Raw genomic sequence first — 12,360 nt, forward strand, 5'->3', positions numbered from 1 at the left:
CCATCTCCTGCTACTACCCTTACTGCCCAACACAACTCACTACATCTTCCAACCTGCAGTTCCTAAGAAGACATGCTTTTTTTTTAAAGTAAGGTATTAATTCAAAAAGGAAAATAAAGTGCCTCCCATACATTTTTTGCCCATTTTATTTTTTGTGTGGTTAAATACACAACATAAAAGTTGCCATCCTGACATTGGGGAGGGTATGTGCTATGGTGAGCGCTGTGAATTGTGTGAGACTGCTGAATCACAGACCTGTACCTCTGAAACAAATAATACATTATATGTTAAAAAAAAAGAAGAAAATAGCAGGAAGGGAAAAATGAAGGGGGGGAAATCGGAGGGGGAGACGAACCATGAGAGACTATGGACTCTGAGAAACAAACTGAGGGTTCTAGAGGGGAGGGGGTGGGGGATGGGTTAGCCTGGTGATGGGTACTAAAGAGGGCACGTACTGAATGGAGCACTGGGTGTTATACGCAAACAATGAATCATGGAACACTACATCAAAAACTAATGATGTAATGTATGGTGATTAACATATTAAAATAAAATTTAAAAAATAAAAGTTGCCATCCTAACCCATTTTTAAGCATACAATTCAGTGGTATGAATGACATTCACAATGTTGTACAACAACCTCCATCATCTCTTTCCAAATCATGTTCTTTTTTTCTTTTTTAAGTGTCTTTGCACATGTTATTTTCTCTTCTGGAAACCCCCTGCTTATTTCCAAATCCCATTCATTTCAATAAATCAGTTTTAAGTGTCTCCTGCTCTTGGAGGCTTTCCCTGGACCCCAGGCCCTGCTCTGGGTATAACACTCTGTAATGTCTACTGTACTTAGTACACAGCCTGCGGGCGCCTGCGTGGCTCAGTTGTTAAGCATCTGCCTTCGGCTCAGGTCATGATCCCAGGGTCCTGGGATCGAGCCCCGCATCGGGCTCACTGCTCTGCAGGAAGCCTGCTTCTCCCTCTCCCACTCCCCCTGCTTGTGTTCCCTCTCGCTGTGTCTCTCTCTGTCAAATAAATAAATAAAATCTTTAAAAAAAAAAGAACACAGCCTGCTGGGCTGGGCGACATCTGACCTTAGCACTGTGTTCCAATCCCGCAACTTCAGCCCAGCGAGGTATCTGGTACACAGATGCTCATTAGCACTCTCTGAATAAATCAATTACAGGAAGGTACACAGCTGAGTTAGAGAGATAAGAACTCGGTCTCCCTTCACTGTCTACCTTGTATCTCGAGCTTTTTATATCTCACTCTCACTTCACTGCTTTCACCTACACAGGTTTTTCTATTTAAAACAGACATAAAACTTAAAAAAATTTTTTTAATAAAATAAAAAAATAAAACACATGAAATGACATTTTTCTAAAGAAATACAACTTCTGTCTCATACATAATCTACACAAAGATTGTTACATTTGGAGGTCATATACCTTCACGTTACAAAGTGTGTTCACAGCCGAAAGCACCATGCTTTTATGGGGGGGGGTTATGGGGGGGCACTAGTGATATTACAGAGGGAAGAATATGATGTCAGCTGCTCCCAAGATATGCAGTTAGAAGGGAAGAAGTTGCAGAGGAGGAGTCTAAGATACCTGCTATTTAGTTAACACTGGGCTTAAATAGCAGAGAATTTGGTAGAGTATAATTGAGCCCTAGAAGCTTCTCTAGGAAATAAAACTGTATACACCTCTCTCACAGAATCTTTAAAGAGGCAACAATGGCTTTAGGACCAGGGTAGGAATAAGAAACTTCAGTCTCTAAGGACTGTTTTACTTAAGCACAAGCAAGAGGAAATGTGTGCCTTTTTAAACCTAGAGACACAAGGGCGCCTGGGTGGCTCAGTTGGTTAAGCGACTGCCTTCGGCTTAGGTCACGATCCTGGAGTCCTGGGATCGAGTCCCACATTGGGCTCCCTGCTCAGCAGGGAGTCTGCTTCTCCCTCTGACCCTCCCTCCTCTCATGCTCTATCTCAGTCTTTCTCTCAAATAAATAAATAAAATCTTTAAAAAAAAAATAAAATAAAATAAAAAAATAATAAACCTAGAGACACAAAAAGAGATACAACATATAGTTCGAAAGGTCTTTAGTGGTACTGAACAAAAAGGTCAGAAGACAAAGATATTTTTCCTAGTATAAGTCTGTGGTTGGGGCTCCTACTCTCTGGATCTTCTCCGTTTCTGAATGTAATAAAATCCCAGCAGAGTCAGGGGAATATTTGGAGGTCCCCACAACAAAGTAAGATCCTAAACAAGCGAGACCCTTCTCTAAGACATTCTAGGGGCGCCTGGGTGGCTCAGTCGTTAAGCGTCTGCCTTCGGCTCAGGTCATGGTCCCAGGGTCCTGGGATCGAGCCCCGCATAGGGCTCCCTGCTCAGCGGGAAGCCTGCTTCTCCCTCTCCCACTCCCCCGGCTTGTGTTCCCTCTCTCGCTGTCTCTCTCTCTGTCAAATAAATAAAATCTTTAAAAAAAAAAAAAAAGACATTCTAAAAACGGGCGCCTGGGTGGCTCAGTTTGTTAAGCGACTTGCCTTCGGCTCAGGTCATGATCCTGGAGTCCCTGGATCGAGTCCCGCATCGAGTCCCGCATCGAGTCCCGCATCGAGTCCCGCATCGAGTCCCGCATCGGGCTCCCTGCTCGGCAGGGAGTCTGCTTCTCCCTCTGACCCTCCCCCCTCTCATGTACTCGCTCTCTCTCATTCTCTCTCAAATAAATAAATAAAATCTTTAAAAAAAAAAAAAAAGAAATTCTAAAAACAAAGGATCTACTTAACACAGGGCTTCTCAACCACAGCATGAGGGGCATTTTGAGCAGGTTAATTCTTTGTGGTGGGGACTGTCCTGTGCATCATCCCACGTGGCATGGGGGCATGCCCCCCTTCCTCTCCAAAGCCAACTGCAATTGTGACAACCAGAATCATCTCCGAATCAGCTTGGCTCTAGCCGCAGCCAGAATGCCTGCAGGGGGCAAAACTGCCCTAGGTTGGAAACCACTGACTTAAGGCAAGGGAGTATCTGACACCTGCTATTTGACACAGATTATCTTCAGAAGAAAGAGATGCAGTAGCACAGGCCATGAAAACTTTATATTTCTTTTTTTTTTTTTTAAAGATTTATTTATTTGAGAGAGCGAGAATGAGAGAGAGCACATGAGATGGGGGAGGGTCAGAGGGAGAAGCAGACTCCCTGCCGAGCAGGGAGCCCGATGCGGGACTCGATCCAGGGACTCCAGGATCATGACCTGAGCCGAAGGCAGTCGCTTAACCAACTGAGCCACCCAGGCGCCCGAAAACTTTATATTTCTTAAGGATATAATTTTCCCATATTCACCCGCAGTGGTAACAATACAACAGTAGGAGAGAAAAAAGGAGTCAAGTAATTGTCATCCCTCAAGGCGGCAAGGAGCAAAAAGCTGAGGAAACTCGACCCACTCCATCTGGGGCAAGAACCAGAACCCAGGAGATTATCTGGGCAGCATCAGGGCCACTGAAGAGGAATGGAAGTAGGCTGAGGGGGGTAGGGGGGCAGCACTAGGGCCAAAAGGGAAAGAAAACTGGGACCCAGATGGGCCTAGAGCGCTCTGGAGGCTCACCTCTGAAAGCAGGGCCCTGAACAGAGGTCAACCTCCTACCCAAAAAGGTCACCCTCTCAAAACTTCATCAAAAAGAATGGAGGAGGAAGGAAAGATCACAAAGGCAGAACACATCAGTATTTTCAAATGCTTTACTCACCTCCTCCAGAAATTCCTAAACTGACCCTTAAATCTCTTCCCATCTTAAAAAAAAAAGGGGGGGAGGACCTTCAGCTGATAACTTCAGAACCATCTGTCCTCCCAACCCCAATCAAGTGTAAAATGAGAAACTAGGGCACTCCACAAAAGAGAGATCAAAGGTCAGCCATGGAGAAATTTGGGGATCCCCAGGGAGGAAGTCACTTCCATTCTTAAATTTCCTCTGCAGGAATAAGGAAGTTCCTCGTAACTTGGATTCTGCTCTGATTTTTATTTTATAAACCATACATTTGCTATTTAAGACCTTCACAATTATGCATAACTTTCGAGAAGTAATAATGACTTCCCTAAAAAGAAATCAGAATGACAACAGAGTAGAAACCAAAAAGGGTAATAAAACAGAATGAAAAGCAGGACTCTGAGCTAAGAGAACTCCAGTTTGATTTTTTTCAGTGTTTTTAGAGTTTCAAATATGACAGCATAAAACTAAAATGTCAGATTTTTAAATGGCTCCTGTTCCTATTTCCTGAAGTCACCAGAAATAACCAAAGGTGTTTTATACAACAGGGCTGCATCTTTCCGTACATTAAAAAAAATGTCAAGAGGAAGAGTGGTTCTACATAAAGAGGGCTTGGGAAATTATCTTTGTAGGTGCTCACGAAGGGAAGAGAAAGCGCGACAAAGGACACTAGCTGAGAGACCTGTGCTGTGCTGACTGGCAAGGGCAAAGACGGAATGGACGTACACGCCAAGAATCCACACACATACACTACCCCCCACGGTAAAGCCCATGACGGAGGAAAGATTACACCTGGAATGATGAACCTGTTCTGTAATACCCGTCACCAAAGAGGCCAAGAGAGTGTGATCAAAAAAACAGAAAAACGCTGGCTTGAGGACTGACGGATGGAGTGTGAGACCCAGTGGGGGCTAACTGAGCTTTGTGATGTGGGGGCTTCACCACACCTCTCTCGGCCTCCATGTTCACACCTGGAAAACGAACTAGAGTGTGAATTAGTCCTCGTCAGTTTCATTTCATTCACTTACTCACTCACTCCTTCATTCATCAAGTATTTGTTGAGCCACAGATGTCAAGCACTATTTCAGGTGGTAGGGAAGAACCGTGATCAAAAAAGACTAACATCCTTAAGGGAACTTACATCCCAGATTCTGAAAATTATAAGTCAGTTTTTCAAACCATGAGCTGTGAAACCCATTTAGCGGTACCAAATGAGCATTTTAAAAAGAACAAATGGAACAGTGTAAGATATCAGAGCACATCACGAAGAGGCAAGATAAATTCTGTTTTCACAGAATTCTGCTTCGGTTATTGATATTTGTATTGATGAGGGTTTTGGGTGGGTCAAGATGTATTAAGGTGCTCTGAATGTGGGTTGGTTGTATCAAAGAGTTTAAAAATCCCTAATAAAAGACCTCTCTTTGTTCCAGCCACTGGCCCTCATTCTCTCCTTCACTCAGACTGCTTCGTAGGAACATTCTGCCCACAGATTAAATCTCATTACTTTCTCATTTGCCCCATGATGGCCTGGATAAATATCAAAGAATATGTTTTTCAGATCAGTGTTCCCAACCCTTCTGAGTAGGATTCCTTTTAACATCAGTCCCTTTTGTGCAATACTTGTCAGCTGATTAAGAAAATGAACAGTGGGGTGGCTGGATAGCTCAGTCCGTTAGCAGTCGACTCTTGATTTCAGCTCAGATCGTGATCTCAGGGCTGTGAGATCGAGCCCTGCAAAGAGTTCTGCGCTTAGTGCAGGGTCTGCATGGAATTCTCCCTCCCTCTCCCTCTGCTCCCCCCAACCCCAGCCCGCTAGCTCTCTCTAAAATAAATCTTTTTTTAAAAAAAGAGGAAAAAAGAAAATGTATAGTGACCAAAAGCCACATGAACTTTTAAATGTATTTATAATGTATCTGTCCTAAGAGCTCCTATTTAGAAATATAAAGAGTACAAACGCACCCAAGACATAGTATTCCTTCCATCTACACCTCATGCTTGATGTTCAAACAGACTGGCAGGTTTCTTGTGCCCTGAGGGGTCCAGGGCACAGAGCCTGCTGATTACTGTTCTAGATCCTCTTTTATTTGGTTATTTTAGAATCACCATGTTCTTACTAAATGACTGCTTTGAGTGGTTTCTGTTTAATGCTCCCTCCCCCTCCTTTTTTCCAATTAAAGCAAACTGCTAAACTTGAGCACTAGTGGGTACATGAGTTTGTTTTTAGTATTTGTTGTTCACTTGCCTTTTTTTTTTTTAATAATTTTGTTTTTAATATCATGAGCCCAGACTCCTACAGATTGCTACTAGGAATTGGAAAGACAATTGTTTGAAATTTGCCTGGAGACATCTTCAACTTTCCCAACTGTTTTATTTTTAACAGAAAACATCCAAAGGCAGCAATTGTTGCAGCTGGGAAAAGTGAAAGGAGGTGAAAAGAGATACAAGGAGAATAGAAGAGAACTAGAACAAGCTAGGTAAATCCTTCCACAAATCTCAAACCCTCACACACTGATCACCAAGATCTACCTGAAGTGACAGAACTGCGGCCTCTGCTTCCATGGTCCCTTGTCACCTGGGCTTTACTCTGTCATCCAGCTCCAATTCCCTACTGTGTGTTGTTTTTTTTTTTTTAAAGATTGATTTCAGAGAGAGAGAGAAAGAGCGCGAGCACACACAAGCAGGGGGAGCGGCAGGCAGAGGGAGAAGCAGGCTCCCCCCTGAGCAAGGAGCCCGATGCCGGGCTCAATCCCAGGACCCTGGGATCCTGACCTGAGCAGAAGGCAGCCCCTTAACCGACTGAGCCAGCCAGGCGCACCCCACCCACCCCGCCCCGTGTGTTGCTCTTGAGGCATTTTCTGTATGTAGGATTTAGAAGTTAGAATGGATGATGTCATCCTTTTAGGGGCCAGGCATAGGGGAGATCCCCTATATTACAGAGGTCCAAGGTGGGACCCGGGGACAGGGGAAGGGCAGCAGGGGACAGGCCTTCCCGGCAGACCTCTAACGGCTGCCTCCCAGTCCCCACTTCTAGAAACCAGCTCTAACCTGGTATCTTCAACATTTTTCCCTGCCAGGAAATCCAAACTATACCCCAAAGGTAGCCACGGCTGCAACCAAAGGTTAGAGGAACTTAGCTTCAGCACACTCTCTACTGTCAGCAAATAAGTATACAACCGAAAATACACGCAGGTTTCCTGCTGTATCCTTTACCGATTCCTTCTCAATTACCCACTTTGTAAACTTAAAAAGAGCACACTGTAACCTATTCTTCATTAATAAGGAAAAAATTAACTTCTAGGAAAATCTGCTTACTCCTGGCAAGTTACAGAGCAGGTCATCTAGGGGTCTCCAGGCTTTCGCCGTAGAATGAGAGAACGGGCCTGGACGATGTGCTCAGGCTGCTTCCAGCCTCCTACTGCCTTGTGCAGAGAAACTAAGACGCTCCCTGCCGGTACCCGGGCTTCAGAAGGAGGTCATACTGGCCCCTGTGAAGGAATGACTGCTTCCCAAGGTACAGCAACACTGAGCTTTTTTTTTTTTTTAAAGATTCTATTTATTTATTTGAGAGAGAGTAAGAGAGAGAGCACAAGAAGGGGGAGGGTCAGAGGGAGAAGCAGACTCCCCACTGAGCAGGGAGCCGGATACGGGACTCCATCCTCAGACTCCAGGATCATGACATGAGCTGAAGGTAGTTGCTCAACCGACTGAGCCACCTAGGCGCCGAGTTCTTCTATTTAAAAACAAAATCTCTTGCTTAAGTATTTCTGTCTGTCTGCTACGCTCAGGATTCCAGAACAAAATCCAGGACGTCCACTAGTAGGGCCTTAAATGTCGTCAGGGCTTTAGATGCCTAAGCCTCATTTTAACAAAGACAAAATTGGGGCGGGGGGGGTGCTTAATAAATTACACATAGAAGGCAACAAGCAAAGACCCTCAGATTCTCCCTTTTTTGTGATTTATCAGCTCAATGAACTCAAAGTGATCAGAAGAACTCTAGTGTTCATATCAAGAGTACCACCTTTAAAATCAAAGTTCCTGTTTTATGTATAAATAAACATATTCTAAATATTGAACGAGCCATCTCTCTCTGCTTCGATTCTGCCAACAGCTTTGTTTCACTAGTTTCAACACAGAAACACCGTGACACTAATAATTTTAAAGCCAAGCAAACCCCAGTTGTGTCCAAGTTTTGTTACAGCAAATTTAACCTTAGAAAATTAATAGTTACCACATTTCTGAAGAGTAGGTGATCCGGATGGAGACGAATTTCCACTAGGAGACAAGTAAAGATAGTTTTTGTTCACTCCTGTGTCAAAATCAAACGGGGACTGGTAATCTTCATAAAAATCCATCTCTCTACAATCCATTCCAGACAAATGGAAGACGCATCGTTTTATAACCGTCTGGTATCCTTCAGTTGAGTGCCACTCTGGTCATAGTCCCATGCAACCCCAGGGCTTGAAGATCCTGGCTTCCTGGCCCAGGAGTGATATTTCTTTCTCAGAGCCTTCACACCCTTAGGACAAGCAAGCCTGTTTAATAAATGACTTATCTGGAGCAACCTTAGGGCTCTATTCACCACCTGCTGTCAATTTCGGTCAACAGTGGAGCGACCGGCGCAGGGGAGGGGAGCCTTCTTTGGTAAACAAAGGAGGGCCAGGTTCTGCAGTATCTCCCAGATGTACAAACAGTTCAAGCAAATGTCAGACACTGGCACAATTACAAAAAACCACAATTTTCTTCTTAAACCAGTCAGCTGACCACAACTACACCAGGGCGGACTTAATCTTCTAGGACAAGGAAGGATTACCAGTCAGTAATCTCCTACAAAAGCCATCTGGGTGATACTTTTTTCCACCCCGGATTACAACAGAGCCCTAAAAGCCAAGCTTCCTGCTTTAACGATCAGCTTTGTAAGTACAACTTCCTATAGAAATAAAGCTGTATTTCCGTTATTACTTTATCTAAAGTAATGTCTGGCTTAGTGTAACAAAAATTTCAGTCTGTCCTCCCACCCTCCCTCCTCTTCTCTTTCTTTCCTTTTCCTTTCCTGGAAAGATGGTGTTTTAGTGACATATGCTGCCAAGAGAAGAGTCAACTTCGAAGGGAAAGCTCCCAGGGATTCTGGCCCTTCCTGGTTTAAGGCCACGCCCCTGCAGGTCTGCAAGGAACCTGTGTGCAAACACGCAGGAGCAACATACTGCCCTTCGCAGAGCACGCCCTGCTGAGCGCCTGGGTCTCAGGGATCTTGGAAGCAAAATTTCTAAGTCACCAAATTTGCCTTCTTTGACACAAGTCTATTAGCAGATCCTTTCTATGTTAACCATGGCCTTTGCTCAAGGGATAGCACTGGAAGGTTCTGCTGCTGTTGAATGAATGGCTCATTTATTAAAGAGGTAAAAATAAAGGCAACCCCCTCTCCTAGGTGGGCAATGGTCTATCACCGCATAACAAAAAAAGGTGGTATTCTACCTTTGCAAATTGACCTGATAAAAAATATACTCTCCCTGGGACGCCTGGGTGGCTCAGCCTGTTAAGTATCCGACTTCTGCTCAGGTCAGGATCCCAGGATCCTGGGATTAAGTCCCACATCAGGCTCCTTGCTCAGAAGGGATCTGCTTCTCCCTCTGCCTGACGCTCCCCCTGCTCACACATATGCTCTCTCTCCCCAATAAATAAATAAAATCTCTCAAAAAATATGTATATAATCCCCCTGGATTGGAAGCAAATATAAAGCCTAAAATATTTTAGGCATTAAAAAAACAATTGTGTCTAGTGTATACATATTTGCACCAGGATAGTCTATATTCATCTCAACTTATGATTCATTTTCTATTTTTTTTCTCATGTTGTACTCTATTTTTGGCAAGCCTTTATCTTATTTAAGTTTTTAAAAGTTTATTTTCAACAAAAATCTGCCTTTTTCTTCTAAAATTTACCAAAATTTGAACAACTATAAATGCTGTTAAGTTAGAAATAGAATATAATGTCTTCTTTATTATTATTTAAAAAAAATGAATTGTCTGGCTTCTTGAAATCCAAGGTATTTCTTATCTCAATGGGATGGGCATCACGTCTCTGGCTTATAGAGTGTGGGTGATGGGGCCTCTGGCCCTCTCAATACTCTCTGCATTTGGTCACTAAGTAACTGGTAGAAAAAACAGTTCTCCCTCTCAATGCTTATTCTTTCTCCTGGAGCCACAAGTATTAGAAAGCGTTAGGGACTGAATGTTTGCATCTCCTCAAAATTCATGGGCTGAATCCCTCACCTCAAGTGATGGTAGGTAGTAGGAGGTGGGACCTTTGGGCGGTGATTAGCTTCAGATGAGGCCAGGAGGAGGATCGCCCCAGGAGGCGTTAGCATCCTTGTAAGAAGAGAGCTACCTCTAGCTCTCTCTCAACCACCACGTGAGGACACAAGATGACATCACGTGCCAACCAGGAAAAGGGCTCTCACCAGAAATCTAATCAACTGGCACCTTGATCTTGAACTTCCCGGTCTCCAGAACTGTGAGAAATAAACGTCTGCTGGTATAAGCCACCAGTCCACAGGAATTTATTATAGCAGCCCAAACTAAGACAGAAATTTAATACAGACACACATACAATGCAAGCCAAGCCACCTCCACACTTCTCACTATCCCTCCAAGATCACACGTCCTTGACCTTCAGTGATCACATTCATGTTACGCCCTCTATCTGAGATGCTGCCTTTTTTCTGCCTGCTAACATCATTCTTCCTTCAAGACTCAGGCAGAAATGCCACCTTTTCTCAGAAGCCCTCCCAGTTTCTGTCCCTGCTCCCCAGCACTCGTTCCAGCAGCAGCACAAAGACGGTGACATGTCCCTTTGACAGTCCCCCTTGTGCCTCCTCATCCTCCCCTTCAGGACAGGCACTGCATTTTCTATTGTGATGCCTACCCTGAAGTTTGGGCTCTCATCAATGTGGAATGAAGAAAGCCAATAATGGCTCATGCGGACCCTGCATACTGTATTTATAAATATGAGGATTTAGAGTTTATGTGAATTTACCCTACCTGCTTAGGTACAATCTTGGTACATCCTTTTCTCTGAGCCAGCTGGAGTTCTCCAGTCAGATCCCAGTCACGGCATTCTAGCATGTAAGAAAAGTGGGAACGGAAGACAAGAGGTGGGAAAAGCACAAGGATATGTGAACGGTATGGCAAAAATTCAGTTGACTCAAGATTCATGTACCAAGTAGAAGGAAGTTGTAAGACATAAAAGATGGAAAGGCAGCTTGAGGACAAACCATTAAAGACCTTGAATGACAACTTTTATACTTCATAGAACATGCCAAAAAAACCCGCTGAGGGTCACTGTGAGCAAGGTCGAGACAGGATAAAAAGTTTTACAAAGATGACTCTGGAAATGGTGAACAGGGTGCACTGCAGGGAGAGGCTGAAAGGGAGAGGACTCAGAAAGCATCTACCAGCACAGCCCAAACAAGGAGGAGGGAAGCCTTCGGATCGGTGACTACTCTTCATTTCCTGCTGGGGCTATTGGCCCAAGGAAGGAAAAGCCAGGTGAGATTTGGTTCTGTCCTGCTGGACATTTCCACCGGGTATTCAAGAAGAACTTCAAAATCAACAAGCCTAAGACTGAATTCACCAGTTTTCCTTACCATATTCCCACCTCTAAATGCGCCATCCCGAGTCCCTCAGCCTGACCTCACAGCATCACTGCCAAGTATTCCTGCTCTATAAGGAGGCACCACCAGGAGCTGTTCATCCAACTCGCACTGTCTGCCTTCTTCCTGCTTTCCCTCCTTCCTTCTCTCACCGACCACACTCTACTGCAGACCTACCTGGGGTGTTCTGGTAGAGACCAGCCACCCTTGTGGGGAAGACAGGTCTGCAGCGCTTTCTCTTGAGGAATTTCATGTCTCCTGCTCCATAGTTCCCACCTACTCCCTGGTTTAAGCTTGGGCTTGGGCTTCAGATCTGGCCCAGGTAGATACCCAGGCCCCTTGTTTACAGGGACTGGCCTGAGGGTAGATATCTGACCCAAAGAGTGCCAACAACAGGTCTTCCCTGAGGTTGACTGGAAGAGTAATGGACAAAAGTGACAATTCCTGCAACCTGAGCTATCGGATGCCTGTTGGGAGGGGCCAAGGGTCTCCTCTCCTCATGCCTACAGGGGAGAGAAACACTGCCGAGTCTGGGAAGAGAGGAAAGGAGAAACGAAACAAGGGATGGAGAAGCAGCATCTGAGCCCCCTGACCCAGTTACCTTGGGCTTCCCACAAAACCAACACATTTCTATTCTGCTTCACTTACGGTTGGATTTGGAAAGTCCCACAATACCTACTTTCCAACTGTTTCCCACTATGGCCCCACCATGTTTCGGCCGAACTTGGTTTTCCTGTTTCTGGAAAACATCCCAAGCTTGGTTTAGGCAATTTTCTCAAACTAGAACGTCTTTTCTCTATATTTTTATACCTGTCAAATTCCTACCCACTAATCAAGCTCAACTTGTAAGTCACGTGTGAGTGGTATATGTATGAGGAATGTTCATTTTAGTGCTATCTAAAATGGGAAAAAAAATAAATACAAATGCCTACTAACACTGACTTATTTAAATGCT

At 44.4% G+C, this 12,360-nt stretch overlaps 1 protein-coding gene across 4 annotated transcripts in view; it reads right to left on the reverse strand.

Moving 5' to 3' along the window:
- Positions 1-12,360, reverse strand: part of TPD52 (tumor protein D52) — a 93,095-nt gene that overhangs the window by 32,512 nt on the left and 48,223 nt on the right. Inside the window, exon 1 of one of the 4 annotated variants that reach the window (XM_006727143.3) lies at positions 7,986-8,220. The exons of 1 other annotated variant lie outside the window; for it this stretch is intronic. In XM_006727143.3, the coding sequence (XP_006727206.1) occupies positions 7,986-8,124 (139 nt within the window). In that variant the 5' untranslated portion in view covers positions 8,125-8,220. Of the gene's footprint in view, positions 1-7,985; positions 8,221-12,360 lie in introns of those variants that run through there. 2 more of the 4 variants (XM_081816177.1, XM_006727146.3) reach the window with 2 other exon arrangements.

The sequence above is a fragment of the Leptonychotes weddellii genome, chromosome 4, assembly GCF_054177405.1.
Source record: "Leptonychotes weddellii isolate Sample4059 chromosome 4, ASM5417740v2, whole genome shotgun sequence".
NCBI classification, from domain to species: domain Eukaryota; kingdom Metazoa; phylum Chordata; class Mammalia; order Carnivora; family Phocidae; genus Leptonychotes; species Leptonychotes weddellii.